At 44.4% G+C, this 20,902-nt stretch overlaps 2 protein-coding genes across 4 annotated transcripts in view; one reads left to right on the forward strand and one right to left on the reverse strand.

The window, feature by feature from the left end:
• Nucleotides 1–15,476, reverse strand: part of LOC112547854 (uncharacterized) — a 40,236-nt gene extending 24,760 nt beyond the window's left edge. Inside the window, exon 1 of the mRNA XM_075928787.1 lies at nt 15,366–15,476. Coding sequence (XP_075784902.1) covers nt 15,366–15,476 — 111 coding nt within the window. The remainder of the gene's footprint in view (nt 1–15,365) is intronic.
• Nucleotides 1–20,902, forward strand: part of HIPK3 (homeodomain interacting protein kinase 3) — a 161,394-nt gene that overhangs the window by 2,183 nt on the left and 138,309 nt on the right. The window lies entirely within an intron of this gene.

Below are 20,902 nucleotides of genomic sequence, written 5' to 3' on the forward strand. Positions count from 1 at the left end.
TGAAAAAATAGGTCAGGGCTGTATTATGAAGTGGCAGGATGAGATTGCAAATAAAGACTACAGCAGTGTGTAAATTTTTTGTAGGTAACTTAAGTGGGGAAAAATAAAGTAATATGATAATGATGAATGCGTTATCTTAGCATATATTAAACCTGCAGATAGATAAGTGTGTATGGTAAGCCAGATGTATTTAATCATGTAGAAGAATTTGCTAGACTAGATGTTTTATTATACTAAATATTGGAAACTTGAATTGTAATGATATTTTGGCTGCCCATCTGTGATGTAGTATTATTTTGGTAATTTATTTCTTCATAGATTTGTTTGGGTAGGATTTATGACCGGTATGTTTGTGGTATTAATGTGATTCTGTGTATTTGTAAACATTTTGGAATTAGACTCCATCAACTTGAATTCTTTTTAGTTTAAAAAATAAAATGGTTTATCGCTATATCTGCCTTGAGCACCTCTTGACAACTTCTATAGTTTCTTACATTTGGATGTCTTCTGCTGCTGTCTTTTTGTGAGAGACCCAGGCAAACAGGAAAACAAAGAGATATCAAATATACGGAGGAAATAAATTGTGGGCGAGAAATCAGTTACAGAAGTATTAAAGAGAATTCAGATAAGAGGTTGTGTTGTTTTACTAGACTGTTTTAAAGGAATACCAGGTGATGACTTGGAGGTGTGATTTTTCTTTCAATCCTTAGTGTGTGAACTTAATACTGCTCTCATTAAAATCTATAGGAGTTTTGCCAGTTAGGTTCTGAAAATCCCACCCTAGATATATTGTTAGATATATTGTTAGGTCTTGATTCTGCAGGCTTGTGTTCCCCTGAAGTCCAGTTACGTGCATGAGCTTGTGGATTTGAGAATTTAAAATGTTAGTTTAGAGAATAAAAAGCAAAATACAATTTTATTTATGTGTTACCACTAATAAATTGTAAGATGCTCTTATTTTGTCTGACAGATTTTTGAAGTTTTTTAAAAAATTACAAGTTTGCTCTCACTTTCGGAATTCTCAGTGGATGTGTCTTTTTGCCATGGACAATAATATGATTACAAATGGCTGGGCATATTTTTTCTGGATTTTTGAAGTAATGTCAAATGCAGAGGAAAATCTTTAATTTTGGAAATCTGGTATTTAACTTTCAGCTGATGTATTGATTTAGTAACTATTGGTAGAAGTAGATTGTGTGTACAGACACATACAAATAGGGGGGATGCAGTTTGAATGAGAAATACTACCACACACAAAGTTAATCTGCACGTTTTTGTCAAACATTCTGTAAGTTATGGTTTGTGTGTAAGAGAATTAGCACTACATTGTTTACAGTTTGATTATCAACTTTACTTTTCTGATGTGTAGAGGGCCCTACCAAATTCATGGTCCATTCTGGTCAATGTCACAGTTATGGGATTTTAAAGTCATGAAGTTTCCAATTTAAATATATGAAATCATGAAATTTCTGGTGGTGTAATTGAAGTACAGGTTGCACCTCTATAAACTGGAACTCTTTGGTCTGTTCCAGGATCAGAGAGTCTTGACGTGCTGTGGAAGGACTGGGAGCCTAGTGTTATGCAGCTGTTAGGGCGGAGGATGATGTGTGGCATAGCTGGGCTGCCAGGGAGAGGGGACTGGGAGCTGGTGTGTGGGTCAGGTGGGCTGTGAGGGTGGGCGATTGGAACCTGGTAGTGGGTGGGGGGAGCAAGGTGGGAGGCCAGCATCAGGGAGGCCAGAAATGACCTCCCCTGTCCAGGAAAAATCCCTTATCTGGTCAGGTCTAGAGGGGGCTGGACCAGAGAGATCTAACCTGTAGTCCTGACCCAAAAAGGAATTTTGGGGGAGAGGTTGCGAAATGATTGTAGATGAGGGATGCAGTACTGTTACACTTCCGATCTGCTGCTGTTGGTGGGCCCTTCAGAGCTGGGCAGCTGGAGACCAGGTACTATTGGCTGGGAGCTCAGCTCTTAAAGCAGAGCCATCACAAGCAGCAGAGCAGAAATAAGGATGCCATAATATGCATTGCTATCTTTTGGCACTGCTGCCTGCGGAGCTGTGCCCTTGGTCAGCAGCTGCCACTGTCTGGCTGCCCCTGCTCTGAAGGCAGCAATGCAGAAACAATGGTGTCCTGGTATGGTATTGCCACCCATGCTTCTGCCTGGCCAGCAGCTACCACTCCCCAGCTGCCCATCTCTGACGGCAGCGCAGAGTAAAGTGGGCAAAACCATGACCCCCTTAATATAATTTTGATTCCCCCAACTCCCTTTTGGGTCAGGACCCCCCAGTTTGAGAGAAGATGGTCTCCCCTGTGAGATCCATAAGAACAGGCATGCTGAATCAGACCAAAGGTCCTTCTAGTCCAGTATCCTGTCTTCCAAGAGTGGCCAATACCAGGTGCCCCAAAGGAAGTGAACAGAACAGGTAATCATCAAGTGATCCCCCTCCTGTCATGCATTTCCAGCCTCTGACAAACAGATGATAGCAACACCATTACTACCCATCCTGGCTAATAAGTATTGATGGACTTACCCTCCCTGGATTTATCTAGTCTTTTTTGAGCCCCATTAAAGTCCTGGTCTTAACAGCATTCTCTTGCAAGGAGTTCCATGGGTTGATTGTGTACTCTGTGAAGAAAAACTTTGGTAGGGTAAAAAAATCTGTAAGATAAAAGCAACAAAAGGCCACATTTTACAGGGGGAGACAAGATTTCCCAGTCTGTGATGCATTTTTCATGGCTGTAAATTTGGTAGAACCAATGTGTTCATACTCCGACAGTTAGGTAGAATAGCCTAATCAGCAAACATGAAAAATGAAACAAGGACTATTAATCTTCTTCAGTGATGTACTCCATGTTGGGATTAATTAAACGACACCCCTAGCTCATTGTAAGAAAAAGCTTCCAGTCTCATTTGTAGCTTTGCAAAAGCTCTTAAGATGAATTTACAGCGAATCTCTTGTTGCGATTTCTGCACAGTTACAAGAGAATTTAAGATTATTGTCATATAGTTAATTTACTGAAGAATGTATTCTGACGTACTATTTCTTCAACTTGCAGTATGATAGTCATTTAGATAGGTAATGTGGTCTGCAGCATTGTTCTAAATATTAACTCTATTGCTATTTTAAAAATGTGAAAACAGCTGTAGTTTGCAGTTGGTGCTGCAGTATTTTTAAAACTTAGCTATTTTTATGTGGAAGCAAACACACTTGTTTCCAAAACTAATATTTAAATATAATTTTTACTTCTAAAAAACCTTTTGTGTTGAAAATTAGGAAGATGCAAATTCAGGGAGTCTTCAACAAAACATAAAGGATTTATGGTACTTGGGAGAAAAAGTGGGGGAAACATCATTTCTACATCAATGAAATATGAAAGCTATTCTAAAGAAGGAAGGGTTAGAGACCACATTTTTATTCCAGTGTGTGCAGTTTTGGGCAAGAAGTAATACAAGGTGAACTAGAAAGAAGAGAAAATAGGAAGTGTGTTTAGTGGCTGAAATGAGTTGGTTGCACATGAGACCAAAGTTCAAGAAAACAAATAGTGAAATGCTGCCGGAAAGAATTTTGGGCAGTTTTAGAGTGCAGATGAGAAGGCTATGTATACTTGGTAACGGAATAATTAATGTAGTTTTTAACAGTTTAATATTCCATTATATATTACATTACTTCAATTTGTACATCTGTATCTTCTGTCTTTTTCTTGCTACTTCTGCCGCTAACAGAACCTGCTAGAGATGCCCTCTATTTACACCCCCCACAGGAAGATAATGCAATTTGAATATTTTTTTCTGGGAATTTATCAGCTGTAGCAAATCTTGACCTGTGTTTCCTGTAGTATAAGAGGAGGTAGACCAGGCAGATCTTGGACTAGAGCAGGGTTTCCCAAACTATGGGCCGCGGCCCAGGAAAAAAATACCGGGCCTCAGCGTGGCTACTGGGAGGGGAGCGGGGTGGGCTGGGAATCATAGACTCATAGACTTTAAGGTCAGAAGGGACCATTATGATCATCTAGGGAGTCATCAGGGGAGTGGGGCTGACCGGGGGAGGTTCGTGGGGGGCAGAGGGGAACTGGCTACCGGAAGCAGGGCTGGATGGGGGCAGCAGGGCTGGACTGGGGAGATTGGGAGGAGAAGGGGAGGGAGCGGGACTGACCCAGGCACATGCAGACCTGGGCACACGAGTGAATCTGGCCCCGGGGATTCAATTTTGCGCTCTTTCCCCTCCCCCCCCCAAATCCTCCCTCGAGTACTTGCGAACTGCCTAGCTGCTAGACACACTTACGCAGCCTGAGCACATTTACCAGCCAGGCAGTTCGCAGCTAAGGACTGATACACCTAATAATAATAAAACTTACCTAATTAGAAAATTTTTATATGTCCGGAATTTTCTCAGTTTGTTTCCTGGACAGAAGCCTCAAATACTGGACTATCCGGTACAAAACTGGACACCTGGCAACCCTACCCCTCCGTGCACCCTCCAACCTAGCCAGATACCCTATCCCCAATCTGCTCCTGCTCCTGCCTCCTGGAGTGCCCATGCAGCGCCGGGTTCCCCAAGCCCTGGCCCGGGCTGGGCGGAGGATGCAGCTGGTGAAACACTGAAAATTTATTTATTTTTAATTCTTTTTTTATATGCGTTTATATTTTTGGGCAGCAAAAAAAACAGTACTGAAGAAAAATGGGTTCCAACTAAAGTAAAAAGTTTGGGAAACCCTGGTCTAGCCAGCTTTCTATCCATCTTAGTCCATTTATCCAATCCATATTCCCTTAACTTGCTGGCAAGAATATTGTGGGTGACTGTATGAAAAGCTTTGCTAAAGCAGGCACTGGGGGCTTTGGGAGGACCAGAAACAACTTATTTGAATATCCATCATTTGCTTAATGAATATGCAAATATTCAAATGAATGTTACTGGTTCTCCAAAAGCTTGTGAATGGATTTACTTGTCCCCGTGTCAAAAAGTTTGGGAACCCCTGGACTAGAGTATGTGGTTTGAAAAATCTTACTGCTAATTTGCATAGACAAATCTTTATAATAAATCCTGGTTTTGGTCTTACTCTTAATGACATTGACCTTGTAATGACCTTTTGGGGCATTAACTTTTTAAAAGAAAATAAGAAAAAAGATGGAGTTCAAAGTGCATGTTTTCACATTCCTGTCTAGTCTGTTCATAATCTGTCACCTTGTGTTGGTATAGTTTTTCATTTAAAGTGTAGTCTTCTTTAAAGATGATAATTAGAAAAAGCATGAATTTCTACATATGTTTTAAGCTTGTTCTTTCTAAAGTGTTTCTCTTACAAGGTTATTGTACAGTTTATTGAGAAGACAGTCCAATTGAATGGGAATTTATTTTTTGACATTTTGCTGAAATTTCTCAAGATGTGATCTGTCAGGTTGAAGGCAGGTTAGGGACAGCTATAATTTTATTTAAGAAAAGCTAAGGCCCAGGGAAAGCTATGGCCCAGGGGCAGGATCCAGTCCTTGACATGTCTGAATCTGGCTCCTGAGGCTTGGGACCTCCCGCTCCCCAAATCTATTAGCTTGGAGCCTTCTGGGCTCTGGTATGCAAGGGGAATTTGGGGAGTACTTCTCTGCTTCTCCGTAGGGAGGCCACATCAGTGAGGTGGATATTTTTGGTGCTTCTCACTTTTGTGCAGCTCCTGACTGATTCTTCTGTGGGTCTGTGGCTCCTGAACCAGAAAAGGTTCCTCATCTCTGGTTTAAGACTACTCTACTGAAGGGTCATAATAATCTCAACTAATTTATTTTTCTTTGCAAAGCTAAAAAATGTTAAATCCTACTCTGGGAATAGGCAACTTCGTGGGAAATGAGGGCCTGTTCTACACTAGAAAAGAAGATCAGTATAAATGTTGGTAAAGGGTGTGAAAAATCCACCTCTTTGAAGTAAGCAGTTAAGCCAAAGGTGGGCAATAATTTGTGTTGGGGGGGGGGCCGTCCAAAATTTGGGTTAGTGGTCAAGGGCTGCACTTTTCTGTGGAGGGAGTGCAGGGTCTGGGACAGAGATTGGGTGCAAAAGAGAGCTTGGGGAATGGGATTAGGGTGCAAGAGAGAATATGCAGTCAAAAGTTTGGGTGAAGAGTGGGGGGTTATGACTAGGTATGTTAATGTGTTCTCAAGTAGATGGTTAACCAATGAGTCTGAGCTTATCGGTTAACCATGTTGGTCACACACAGACCCCCCCCCCCCCCCACGCTGCCTCTGTATCAGAGCCAGTGGCAATGGAGGCAGGACCTGGTGCACAGAAGCAGCAGTGCGGGTTGGGGGGCAGGTGGGAGCTGGTACTTGCAGGAGTCTGCTCCAGTGGAGCTGCCTGCTGCACCGCTGCTGCCTCCATGGAGGCAGCAGCACGGGATGGTGGAGGTGCAAGCACCAGCTTCCACGGAGCCATCTGCCCCTCCACTCTCCACTGTGGCCTCTGATCAGAGGCAATAGCACAAAGTGGGCAGGCAAGCACTGGTATAGTGGGGAGCCAAGCTGATGCATTCCCTCCCCCACTTCTTCTGTATGAGAGGCAGCAGCGCAGGGCAGGTGAAAGCCGGTATGTGCGGTGAGCCAGCTTTTAAGCCAGCTCCCCGTGTGTACTGCCTCCCGCAGAACTGCCTGCATCTCTCCCACATGCTGCTGCCTCCCTGAGAAGTGAGAGTGCAGGGAGTGGCAGGTACACACCAGCTTAAAAGCCAGCTCCTTGTAACCACCGGTTCCCATTTCCCTTCCCCCTCCCCAGCATGTAAACGTATAACCACTGAAAAATTCAGCAGTCATACATATACACAAATACACAATTTTAATGTCCCTAGTTGTAACCTGGGGCAGGGGATTGTGGTGCACAGTCTGGGAGGTGGTATGTGTACAGGAGAGGATTCTGGCCTGGGATTTAGAATCTGGGAGGGAGCTGTGACTTGATGGAGGGGACATGCACAGGGTTCGGGTGGTGACCTGGGGCAGGAAGTTGGGGTGTGTGAATGCGCAGGGTGCCAGAGGCAGGCTCTAGCCAGAAGGCATTACGCAGTTTCGCTAGACTGTTGACCGGGAGCTCTCAGGCAGGCTCTCTGCCTGTTGCAGTTCCATTCCTCGCTTCTCCATGTGCCTCTTTGCCACACACTAGGGAGGGGGAGGCTTCATGTGGTCCTCCTCCCTGCAGCACAGTTCCTTAGCTTCGATTGGCCCTAACACACCCTAATGTGCCATTAGCCTTCGTTGGCTATAATGGCACACCTTTGATCCATATCCAACTTCTCATCCACTGTAATCCCCATGTTCTTTTCTGCCAAACTGCTGCTTAGCCAGTCAATCCCCAGCCTGTAACAGTGCTTGGGATTCTTTCGTCCCAAGTGCAGGACTCTGCACTTGTCTTTGTTAAACCTCATCAGATTTCTTTTGACCCAAACCTCCAATTTGTCCAGGTCACTCTGGACCCTACCCTCCAATATATTTACCTCTCCCCCAGCTTAGTGTCATCTGCAAACTTGCTGAGGGCACAATCCATCCCCTCATTCACGTCATTAATAAAGATGTTGAACCTAATTGACCCTATCCAACCGTTGGGGCACTCCGCTTGATACTGACCGCCAACCAGATATAGAACTGGTGATTACTGCCCGTTGAGCCCAACAATCTAGCCAGCTTTCTATCCACTTTACAGTCTGTTTATCCAATCCATACTTCTTTAACTTGCTGGCAAGAATACTGTGGGTAACTGTATCAAAAGTTTTGCTACAGTCAAGGTATATCATGTCCACCGCGTTTCCCATATCCACAGATCCAGTTACCTCGTCATAGAAGGCAATAAAGTTGGTCAGTCATGACTTGCCCTTGGTGAATCTGTGTTGACTATTCCTTATCACTTTTCTCTCTTCCAAGTGCTTCAAAATGGATTCTTTAAGGATTCCCTCCATGATTTTTCCAGGCACTGAGGTGAGGCGGAATGGTCTGTAGTTTCCTGGCTTGTCCTCCTTCCCTTTTTAAAAGATGGGCACTATATTTGCCTTTTTCCAAATGTCTGGGCCCTCCCTCAACTGCCACGAGATCTCAAAGTTAATGGCCAATGGCTCTGTAAATCATGTCAGCTAACTCCCTCAGTAGCCTCAGATGCATTACATCCGGTTCCATGGATGTGTGTATGTCCAACTTTTCCAAATGGTTCTTAACCTGTTCTTTCTCCACTATATGCCGCCCTCCTCCTTCTCATAGTTTGTTGCCTAGTGCAGTAGTCTGTGATGACTGAGGAACCCCTTTTGTTTATGTAAGTTGTGTCTTCACTGAACTGCTGAAGTTATTTAATATAGACAAGTCTAGGAAACTACTTTTTTTTTTTTTGAGTTGTCATGTCTTATGTGCCGCTCATTCTAGCCATGAGAGTTAATTTCCAGTTTACTGTTATGCTTAAAAACTAGGAGAGAACAATTATTAAAAATAAAACCTGAAATAAATCAGTAATTTTATTATGAAATATTTCTACCTAAGATTTAACATTTCACCGTATGTCTACATTGTTGAAACCCGATAAGAGACACTGTGTAACTTCTTAATTAGAACTAAATATTTCTAGCACATCCAAAATTGTGTGTTTGTGTGTTTCTCTCTCTGACACACACCCTCTTTATTTAAGAGATTATTTAAAATTACTTATTGTTATGTGATCTACTAAAATATACCTGAGTTGACATTCCTAAACTGCAGCATGAACTGTTGGACCATAGAACCCTTTATCCCATTCCATCAAGTTGGAGTATCCCTCACATTGTAGTGCCATTGGCAAGCTATAAAACTCTGGCAGGTACTGCGCTTACACAGGCATCCATAGGTAGGGACACAGTCATTTGAGTTGCATGAATACTACTTACGTAATTTTAGCCAGTCATGAACCTGAAATAGAGAGACTCTAGCTGGTTCCCTAGCCTTGTATCCCAGAACTGTACCACTTTGCTCTGATCAGAATCTTGATCAATTCATGTTCATTACCTAGTCTGCCCCTCTCTTGATGTGTAAAAGACACACATTGCCCTTTGAAAACTGAGCTGAGATTTCCCAATCAGCTCAACAAAAGCACAGTGCTTTTAAGTAAATTATAAAACAGGTTTATTAACCACAGTAAGATAGATTTTAAGTAGCAAACATAAAATTCAAAATTGATTACCAAAGAAATAAAATAAAGTTGCAGTCTGAGTTTTATAAATTAAATAGGATTTGAATCAAGCAGTGCCTCACCCAGGTAGATGGTATAATTCCCCAGTACAAGGCTGGATTTCTACACTATCTTAGGACCACACTCCTCCAAAGTCTTTGTCCTCCAAACTAGGGATGTAAAATCCCACTTAATCAGTTAGACAGCTCCCCCTCCCAGCCTGCCTGAAGTGGGCCTCGTAGGGCTGGAGCAGCACGCTACCTGCAGCAGACCGGGGACTACTCCAGCCCACTGGTTAACCATAACCAGTAAGCATCACCTGGTAAGGGTGATGCGTACTAGTTAACCTGTTAACCATTCACATCCCTACTGCAAATATGCTTCTAGGTGTTGAGTTGTGGAGGGATTTAGGGAAAGTCATGATGTCACTTCACCTCTTTATAGTTTTCGTCCAGCTTGCTGAGAAGATCTTTGGTTAAGCATTGTCCACATGATTTTTCTTAGAAGTCTTCTGGGATGGCTGTTGACAAAGTGGATTCCTTGACTGGACCATCATCCTATCAGGCTACTCCACTGTTGTGCCTGAAAGGCTGGTTGTCCCATCTTTACAATATAGTTCAGTACAAACACACACAGAAAAACTTCATAACTTTGCATACGATGCACAGACAGTCCAACAGGATGTTAATTTTAATCAGATAAAGACTTTTAAAATGATACTTCACAAAGCATACTTTGTACGAAACATACCGTAATTATATGAGGGTCATGAATATGGGGATTCCAGGGTGCTGTTTTGAGGTGCCAAGTGCCCCAGTAGTATATCAGACATTCTCTCATACGCTTATCTGATCCTTCCTAGTCAATTCCATAATTTTGGGAGTGGCATCAAAAATGATTTTTAGTGCTCTCAAAGACTGAGCAGTGTGTGGCGACAGGATCCATAGTCGTCAACTAAAAACACTCTCTTTATGTTTGCTGAGACTGAATATCCAGGGATTATTTGGCAGTATGTCATAATAATTTTTCTTAACTTAGTGAATATTTTCCATATTGAAGGCCATTTGAGCAAATAAAAGTATTAAAAAAATATTTGAATAAAAAATGCAGCCATGATTGATATTGCTGTTAAAATTTGCACTACAATTTGGGGACTCTGTTTGGCTCCCAACCCTCCCAGTTCCATGGTGTCAAAAATATTAGGGCATAATAAGAAGCCATGTATCTTGTAGTTGGTGCTAAACAAAACAGCTGTGTTGGCTTTCTTCTTCGAAATCCACCAATAAAATGCATGTGGGTAAAATGGATTAGAACAAAATTAGTATGGCTGCATCTAGACTGGCATGATTTGCGCAAAAGCAGGTGCTTTTGCGAAAAATCTTGCTGCCTGTCTACACTGGCCGTGAGTATTTGCGCAAGAACACTGACTTTGTAATGTACAAAATCAGTGGTTCTTGCGCAAATACTCTGACGCTCCAGTTCAGGGATAAGCCCTCTTGCGCAAGTATTCTTGTGCAAGAGGGGCAGTGTAGACAGCAACGTTAATTTCTTGTGCAAGAAAGCCCGATGGCTAAAATGGCCATCGAAGCTTTCTTGCACAAGAGAGCGTCTACACTGGCATGGATGCTTTTGCGCTAAGTCACATGCCAGTATAGACTCTCTCTTGTGCAAATACTTTTAACGGAAAAACTTTTCCGTTAAAAGTATTTGCGCAAAATCATGCCAGTCTAGACGCAGCCTACCTGAAAACCTTTTTTTAGCTTCTAAGTAGAGAGTGTAATAATACCTACAGCAAAACTCCAGTAGTCCGGCATCCAATTGTACGGTACTCCCAACAGTCCATCATCAAAATGGCAAGAGCCTAGTCAGTGAGCTTCGGCAAAAAAAGAGTCACAAGGCAGCAGCGGCAGCAGCTGAACCGAGAGAAAAAGGTTAAAAAAACTAAAACATTACAGTATACTGTATAAAGTATGTACAATAAAAAGGTTAAAAATACTTTATATACAGTATATACTGTATACAGTGTATATATACAACCATTTTATAGTACCTCCTGATAGTCTGGCATATCCGATAATCCGGCCCCACGTAGGTCCCAAAGATTCCAGATTATTGGAAGTCTACTGTATTTTGAAAAAAGCGCCCTTTTTAAAAGTAAAATAAAGTGGTAGAATGCTTCATATTCGGTAAATGTGTCTACAGTGGGTGATCTATGGAATACCTTTTGAAAATCAGCGATTTTTTTGGGGGTGGCTAAATCCCTTTCTATGAAACAATTCTTTAATTTTAAAGTGTAATTTTAAAACTGATCACATCTCAGTGTCTCAACCATTTAGTAATACCAAATAAATCCATAGTTTTGGAAAATATCTCATTGTGTAGTGTCACAGCTTTCAAACAATTAATGTGCCACTGTGGATGATTTCCTTGTATAGTACCCTCTTAAACTGCTTTTAATTTAATGCATGGTTCAACTTCAATTTTCTATTATGATTTGTCCTTTCCGTAGCATGTAGACTACTTGTCTACCATGTATTTGAGAGAGTTTATCTGTCTGTTTTGTTCAAGAACTCCTCCTACACGATAAGATCACCATATTCAGCTTTTTTTTATCCTAACTTAAACAAGGTAAGGGTTTGGTTGTGCCTGTAATGGGATTACTTCTCATAAAACCATACAGAAAAGAGATTCAACAGACTGGTGAAAGATGCTAGCTGGAGCTCCACCCCTTCCCCTCCTTCCCCCCCATGCAGGACTAGTCCAGCTCTGAGCCTCCTATACCTAGGTGCCCTTTTTGGGGGGGGGAGGGGGTAACGTTAGTTTGAACCAAGGGGTTTGGTTTGAACTAACACATCCCAGCGCACACTTTCACTTTTGAAACAGCTGGCATTTGGAGTAATGCGCCGGCAAGATCATGCTAATGAAGCACGGGATATTTAAATCCCCACTTCAATGACTATTTCGAATGCCTGCATTTGCATCCCTAGTTCGAACTAGGATGCAAGTGTAGACATACCATTAGAGAATAAGGAAGATACACATTTCCATAAATATAAATTACTGGATACGCACACATAAGAAGTAACTGGTGATCCAAAATATGTAGTAAAATGTTACTGTCACGGAACTAATGTGTTCATGGTTTTGGGGCAAATGAGGTATGAAACTGGGTGTTTAAGGGCATGTCTTCACTGGAGAGTTATTTCCAAATAGCACCCCTTATTTCGAAATAACAAGAAGAGCATCCACACTACCAAGCCTTTTATTTCAAAATAACAGGCTTGTTATTTTGAAAGAATAACTCCTGCTTATGAAGAGGAATAAACTTCTTTTGAAATAGTTACTTTGGGAGTTATTCTTTCAAAATAACTTATTTCGAAATAGCCTGGTAATGTAGACATAGCCTTAATGAGCTTGTCTCGTTTCATCACAAGGATTTTTATCTTCGTTACAATGTTGTAAAGAACATGAATTGTAAAATGGGAGCTGATTTCATTTGTACAGTGCTAGTTATGAGAGAGAAATGCTTGCAGTTAATGTCTAGGTTCCATAATTGAAAATATTTGATAAACTAAAATTATAAAATGTGTATAGTGACAAATAGCCAGGCTTCACACATGGGAGAATCTTTTTATTGTAAATATATTTTCTTTTGCTCTATTTCTCTCTCTATAAAAAAAGTATTTCCTGTCGAACAACAGAATGACGTCATCATGCTCTCGGGCTGAAAAAGCCCTACCTCCTGTGCCAGGGGTCGGCAACCTATGGCTCCCAACCCAGATGTGGCTCTTTTGCAGCTCTAGCTTAAACCCTCCTCCACTCCTCTTGCAGCCGGGAGCCTATGCTGGTGCTCCAGCCTTGTGGCCCCCCTGCAAGATTGGAGCTACAACACTGGCTTCCTGCGGTGGGGGGAAGCCCGGAAGCTCCCCACTGGATCTGGCTTGTGGGGGAGAAGCAGAGCCAGAACAACTTAATCGGAGCTGGGCGGGTGATTAAATTTTTGGGTGTAAAAAGTATAAAAGCAATAAAGCATTGTAAAACTTAAATTTCAGTTGTTGACATACCCCCCCAGTCTTCTCTCAAGTACCCCTAAGGGTACTCGTACCACTGGTTGACAAACACTGAGCTAGACCATCCCTGTCTGGTGTCTGTCTAACCTGCTCTTAAATATCTCCAGTAATGGAGATTGCACAACCTCCCTAGGCAATTTATTCCAGTGTTTAACCACGCTGACAGGAAGTTTTTCCTAATGTCAACCTAAAACACCCTTGCTGCAGTTTAAGCCCATTGCTTCTTGTTCTATCGTTAGAGGCCAAGGAGAACGATTTTTCTCCCTCCTCCTTGTAATACCCTTTTAGGTAATTGAAAATCGTTATCATGTCCCCCCGGAGTCTTCTCTTTTCTAAACTGAACAAACCCAGTTCTTTTAGTCTTGCCTCATAGGTCATGTTTTCTAGACCTTTAAGCATTTGTGCCCATGCTTCATTTAAATCCGTGGTCCCCAACACGGTGCCTGCAGGCGCCCTGGCGCCCGTGGGGGCATTTGTGTGCGCCCACCAAGGGCTCGGGGCTGGCCTGGCCCCGGACACGTGGCGCATGCGCGGTGCCGGAGCCGGCCCCGGGCACATGGCGCACCGTGAGCGCCGGCCCCGGGAGCGTCGCAGATTGGCCGCCCGCGCTCTGGGCGCGCGGCGCTTGGGGGGGGGGGGGAGAGCGCCGGTCCCGGGCGCGTGGCGTTTGTAGGGGGCGCTGGCCCCGGGTGCGCGGTGCTTGGTGAGGGGAGAGCACCGGCCCCGAGCACGCGGCGTTTGCAGGGGGCACCGGCCCCAGGCGCGTGGCGCTTGGTGGGGGCCCTGGCCCCGGGCGCTTGGCTATGGGAGGGCCCCGCCCCCGGGCATGCGGCTATGGGGGGACCCCCACCCCCGGGTGTGCAAGTGTCCCCGCCCCCTGGCACCCGGCTGGCGAACGGCCACGCCCCCTGGCGCCCGGCAACCTCTAATGGTTGGGGACCACTGATTTAAATCATTGCTCTGGCGTGGGGCTGGGGATGAGGGGTTCAGAATGCCGACTGCATCATGGAAAGAGGACTATCCCCAGCCCTCACTCACCGCAGCAGCTTCAACAGCTTGGGCTCAGGTGAGAAGTGAGTCTCCATAGTCGGTGCGGCTCCAGTGGTGGGCACAGCCAGGGAGGGAAGCATGGGGCAGGTCTAGGTTTGTCTGCCCCCTGTACTCCCCAGCCAAAGTGAGGAATGCAGCAAATTGTGCACTTTCCCATTGCTCCCTTACGAATGGGAACAGCCAGCAATGTCCATGTATGAATCTGAATAGGGTGAGGAGGAGCTTCAGCCCCTTCCTTCCCTCCACCCCTGCTGTCCCTAAAGGATGCCTGGCGAGTGGGAGGCTCTGAGTTGGAGCAGTCCTGGACATGGGGATGGGGAGGACAGGGTACCCTCAGCCAGCCAGCCCATATCACCTATGTGTTGATTCTGTCTCTTTTTCTATAGGGTTTTCTGAGAAACATTCCCATTCCAGCCACATTCCCTTTTCCTGGCACAACCAAACCTTTATATTGTTTTAAGCTATGACAAGAAGAAGTTGTATACTAAATGTGATTGGTAGTCCTAGCTCTTCTCATGTATGTGGAGTTCTTGAACAAACTTTCTCAGATAGTAAATTATGAGCAATACCACCTCGACTCAATGTTGTACTTGGTCTTTTGACTTCTGCACTTGCTCAGCCTGTAATTGAACTCCTCCTTACTATACTCCAGGCTGAACGTTGTTTGGCTTCATAAGCCACAGGAGCAAGAGATAAACTGAATCTCCCAGGATCACTATTGGCATTTCAGTGCCCTGATGTTTAATTTTTCAGTCTTGGAAGAAAGTTTCAGCTTGCAGCTTTGCTAACAGGAGTTCCTAAAGATGCGCGTGTCATGCACCTTTCCTGACCATCCCATGTTGATGTCGGTGAAACAGCCTTTGTGATCCACCAGTGTGTGCAGTACCATTGAGAAATACCCTTTGTGGATTATGTATTCCTTGGCAAGGCGGGCAGGTAGCAAAATGGGGAGGTGAATACTGTCTGTTGCACCACCACAGTTAGGGAACTCTGTTGCTGCAAGGCCCTCCACTGTGGTATCCACGTTTCTCAGAGTCACTGCCCTCCATAGCAGTATGGCATTGATTGCTATCTATTTGTATAACAGTAGCCCTCACTGTAGATTTCCTTGCTCCAAACTGATACCCAACTGACAGGTAGCTGTCTGGTTTGGCAAGCTTCCACAGGGCAATTGCCATGTGCTTCTCCCCGGTCAGATCTGGTCTCATTCTGGATTTTGTGTGCTTCAGGGTGGGGGAAAACCATTCACAAAGTTCCATGAAAGTGGCCTTCTGCACATGTAAGTTTTGCAGCTGCTGCTAATCCTTCCATACCTGCATCACTTTGTAGTCACACCAGTCTGTCCTAGTGTGATGGCACCAGAACTGGTATTCTGCTGCATCCAGGGAATCAAATGCTGGTGCTATTTAGGTACCTCATGCACAAAAACTTCCTGTCATTTTCACTCTTCTGAGATAAACCTGTCTTTTTCTTAGTTGATAGTCAGTAGCTATTTCAGTCTATCACAAATGCATCAAATGTGTTTCAGATTATCTACAATCTCTTATAACATGCTATGGGCTTGATGCATTAAATATTTTTTAAAAATGCCCATAGATCTTATATGACAAAAAACATTAAATGCTTTCTGAGCCAGTTTGAGAACTCAAGTTTTGTGCACTTCTTCCCCCCCCCCCCCCCAAGAGCTACTGTTTTGAATTCATAGAGTAGGGAACTTCAGGCTTTAATGACTGGTCCATCTTGTGCTATTGTATGCAAAGTTAAGTTGATGCTGCAGACATGTTTTGAAGGGCTGGTTTCTCTGATGAAGCTGTTGGGCAAGGGTGAGTTTGTGCCCCCTTAATACTCCTGTGCCAACTTTCTGTTTATAGCAGCTCCTGCTGCAGGGTGCCAGTGTTACCCACAGGAACCAATGCAACAGAGATTTGTCAAGTGTTTGTGGTGCCGTAGATACAGTTCCTGTTTTGGGCTGCAGTGTGTAAATGTATGTAGCTATGGCAGCTATAGATAATTGAAATATTCCACTGTGTTGTTAGAATCCTCCATTGACTAGATCTTTGCCATAATATACCAAACGTTTTTGCCCTTCATTTCTTCCAAAGTTGGCAATAAACTTGCCTTTTCCTACGCTAATTGCCATACAAATGATTCCCCCCCCCACCAGCATTCCTATGTTAGTAAATTGTTTTTTTAGATGCTTGATGTGACACTATTTACAGAGTTTTAGCTGGAGTGTATTAGAGTCCCTAGAATGTCCCTAGAATCTTCTTCCTCTTCTTTTTCACTTCATCCCAATGAAGTAGTTTCTGCTATTAATCAGATAACCTTGGGTACCACATTTCAGGAAAGAAGTGGAGAAATTGGAGAGGGTCCAGAGAAGAGCAACAAAAATGATTCAAGGTCTAGAAAACATGAGCTATGAGGGAAGACCTAAAGAACTGTTTTTTTGAGTTTGGAAAAGAGAAGACTGAGAGGAGATAGGCAATCTCCATTAATTTAAATTTAACATATCTCCTAGAACTGGAAGGGACCTTGAAAGGTCATCAAGTCCAGTCTCCTGCCTTCATAGCAGGACCCAAGTAACCATCTGACAAATTTTAGCCCCAAATCCCTAAATGGCCTCCACAAGGATTGAACTCACAACCCTGGGTTTAGCAGGCCACTGCTCAAACCACTGAGCTATCCCTCCCTCTGTTAAAGTTAGCAGCTTTCAAATACCTGAAAGGGAGTCACAAGGAAGAAGAAGAAAAATTATTCTCCTTAACCTTTGATGATAGGACAAGAAGGAATGGGCTTAAATTGCAGCAAGGGAGGCTTAGGTTGATCATTAGGAAAAGCTCCCTTACTAGGTGATTGATCACTGGAATAAATTGCCTACTGAGTTTGTGCAATCTCCATCACTAGAAATATTTAAGAACAAATTAGACCTCTATCAGGGATGATCTAGATGGTGCTTGTTCTGCTGTGAAGCCAGGGGACTGGACTTGAAGACCTCTTGAGGTCCCTTCCAGTTCTGGTGTTCTGTAATTCTATGATTCTCATCTAAATGACTTCCTGGCTTTGGCTCTCTGTTGCAGTTTGACAGGTCTGTAGCTTGAAGGTCATGTTAAGGCTCATCCCATTCAGGGCCGAGTAGTTTGGGTAGGCAAGTATCAGATCTGTTTCTATCAAGATTAGCAGAGCAGTTGCATAGTTGTATACGGGTGTTTATAAAGCATTATTGCTTAGATTAGTAATCTAAGCCCAAATCCAGGTTTGGTGTTGGCATTACAGAACATATTCCCCATTGTGAGATGCTCAAATTCTTCCAATGTCAAACACCTTTTAGATGTATCCAAAGGTGTAGCAGGGAAGTGGGGGGTGTGAGAATGTTGAGAAGTGAGGCAGTACTAAAATGGAGCTGAGTTGTATGAGAGGGGATGGATAAATACACAGGGGACCTACTCTGAGAGAAGCAAAGCAGAGGGGAACTCTGTCCTTATGAACTTGAGTGGTTCACGAAAGTCCTCTCCCAATGTGATGCACTAGAATGTGGCATTTCAACATGTGGCTTCCCCAGCCTGTACATACGTACCTTCAGCATTCTCTCCAATCATTACACATTACTGCTTAAGTCCCTAGGCTGATGCTACATGGCTGTTTATCCTGTCCCCCTTGATTCCCCATGATCCACCTAATGAAGAGAGGAAGGAGCATCTTCGTGGGCAGGCTTGCAAACCTAGTGAGGAGGGCTTTAAACTAGGTTCGTCAGGGGACGGTGACCAAAACCCTGAGGGGACTGGGAAAGTCGGATACCGGGAAGAAATGCAGAGAGGAAGGGGCAAGAAAGGAGGACCCATGTTTCAAATGGAGAAGATAGGACGATCAACTGGTTACCTGAAGTGTTTGTACACTAATGCGAGAAGCCTGGGCAACAAACAGGAAGAACTGGAGGCCCTGGCCCAGACCAAGAAATATGATTTAATTGGGATAACAGAGACTTCGTGGGATGACTCGCATGACTGGACTGCTGTCATGGAAGGGTATAGACTGTTCAGGAACAACAGGCAGGGGAGAAAAGGAGGAGGAGTTGCACTATATGTAAGAGAGCACTACGATTGCTCTGAACTCCAGTATAATGAGGGAGAAAAACCTGTTGAGAGTCTATGGGTTAAGTTTAAAGGAGCAAACAACAGCCTTGATGTTGTGGTTGGTGTTTGCTACAGGCCACCGAATCAGGTGGATGAGGTAGATGAGGCTTTCTTCGGACAACTGAGTGAAGCTTCGAGATCGCAGGCTCTGGTTCTCGTGGGGGACTTTAATCACCCTGACATCTGCTGGGAAACCTATACGGCAGTACACAGGCAATCCAGGAAGTTTTTGGAGAATGTTGGGGATAACTTCTTGATACAGGTGCTGAAGGATCCGACCAGGGGCCATGCGCAGCTTGACCTTCTGCTCACAAACAGGGAAGAACTAATAGGGGAAGTGGAGGAGGGTGACAACCTGGGAAGCAGTGATCATGAGATGGTAGATTTCAGGATCCTGACCAAAGGAAGAAAAGAGAGTAGTAAAGTACACACCTTGGACTTCAAAAAAGCAGATTTTGACTCCCTCCGAGATCTGATGGGCAGAATCCCCTGGGATGTTAACACGAAGGGGAAAGGAGTCCAGGACAGCTGGCAGTATTTTAAAGGAGCCTTATTGAAGGCACAGAAAGAAACCATCCCGACGCGTAGCAAGAGAGGCAAGGCTTTTGATACAGTCTCCCACAATAGAAGGCCGGGCCCAGCGGGTAGTGATCAATGGCTCGATGTCAGGATGGCGGTCGGTTTCTAGCGGAGTGCTCAAGGTTCGGTTCTAGGACCGGTTTTGTTCAATATCTTTATTAATGATCTGGATGAGGGGATGGATTGCACCCTCAGCAAGTTTGTGGATGACATTAAGCTGGGGGGAGAGGTAGATACCCTTAAGGGCAGAGATAGGGTACAGAATGACTTAGACAAATTGGAGGATTGGGCCACAAGAAATCTGATGAGGTTCAACAAGGACAAGTGTAGAGTCCTGCACTTGGGACGGAAGAATCCCAAGCATAGTTACAAGCTGGGGACCAACCGGTTAAGTAGTAGTTCTGCAGAAAAGGACCTGGGGGTTACAGTGGTTGAGAAGCTAGATATGAGTCAACAGTGTGCCCTTGTAGCCAAGAAGGCTAATGGCATATTAGGTTGCATTAAGAGGAGCATTGCCAGCAGATCCAGAGATGTCATCATTCCTCTTTATTCGGCTTTGGTGAGGCCGCATCTGGAGTATTGTGTCCAGTTCTGGCCCCCCCCACACACAAAAAGGATGTGGACGCATTGGAGAGGGTCCAGCGGAGGGCAACCAAAACGATTAGGGGGCTGGAGCATATGACTTATGAGGAGAGGCTGAGGGACTTGGGTTTGTTTAGTCTGCAGAAGCGAAGAGTGAGGGGGGATTTGATAGCAGCCTTCAACTTCCTTAAGGGAGGGTCCAAAGAGGATGGAGAGAGGCTGTTCTCAGTAGTGACAGATGGTAGAACAAGGAGCAATGGTCTCAAGTTGTGGTGGGAGAGGTCCAGGTTGGATATTAGGAAAATCTATTTCACTAGGAGGGTGGTGAAGCACTGGAATGGGTTACCTAGGGAAATAGTGGAGTCTCCATCCCTAGAGGTGTTTAAGTCTCGGCTTGACAAAGCCCTGGCCGGGTTGATTTAGTTGGAATTGGTCCTGCCTAGAGCAGGGGGCTGGACTTGATGACCTTCTGAGGTCTCTTCCAGTTCTATGATTCTGTGTATCTATGTATTTCTATGATGTTCCTGGGGATTGGGCAGCTGTGGTATTGGTGGGTGAGATTACTGACAAAGGCAGAAAGTGGGGATATATGGGAACAGGGATCCAACCATGCCCCTTCTCCCTAAGCTCTGGATAATGTATTCAACCTTTTGACATGTAGTTCACCAGTGATTAAAGATGTCTGGTGACAAGGGGAGAGGGGATACAGAAGAGGAGTGATAGACCTTCATAGTCATCTGTGGCTTCTAGCTTCTCCATGGTGGGAAAATCTTTCAAGCACCAGTGTCTTTATGCTGATACACTTGGCTCTCAGGTGCCAAGGAACCAAGGCAGTGATGGTGGTGGAGTCCTTCACGTGCTGACCTGTCAGAGCAAAGAATCAGAGATCTCTTTCTGTGCCAACTTTGTCTCATTGCCAGTCCAGGGCCCCCGCATCCTTCACACTTCCTTTCTACGGCTCAACAGGCTGTGTGGAGAGTATAGCTGGTGAGCTAGCAAGACACAGAACATTGAATCTGAGATAGTCTGTATCAGAGGCAGCAGCACGGGGTGACAGGCAGCTGGTCCACGAGGGGAGCTGGTTTTTAAACTAGCTCCCCTTGCGGACCAGCTCCTACCTGGTACCCCACAGAGGTAGCAGTGCAGGGTGGCAGGGTCTCCCCAGGAGTGGGTCTGGAGTGCACTGGCTGCTGGCCTTGTCTTGGGGGACTATAGAATAGTCGTGTAACCAATAAGAATTCACAAGGTTAATCTAGTATTCAATTAACCGATATTTAACATCCCTACTCCTTATGCTCACTGGTGCTGAAGCTCGGTGGGATTCGGTGCTTGTGAGAAGCTGG

This window comes from Pelodiscus sinensis, chromosome 4 (assembly GCF_049634645.1).
Source record: "Pelodiscus sinensis isolate JC-2024 chromosome 4, ASM4963464v1, whole genome shotgun sequence".
In the NCBI taxonomy this organism is placed as follows: Eukaryota; Metazoa; Chordata; order Testudines; family Trionychidae; genus Pelodiscus; species Pelodiscus sinensis.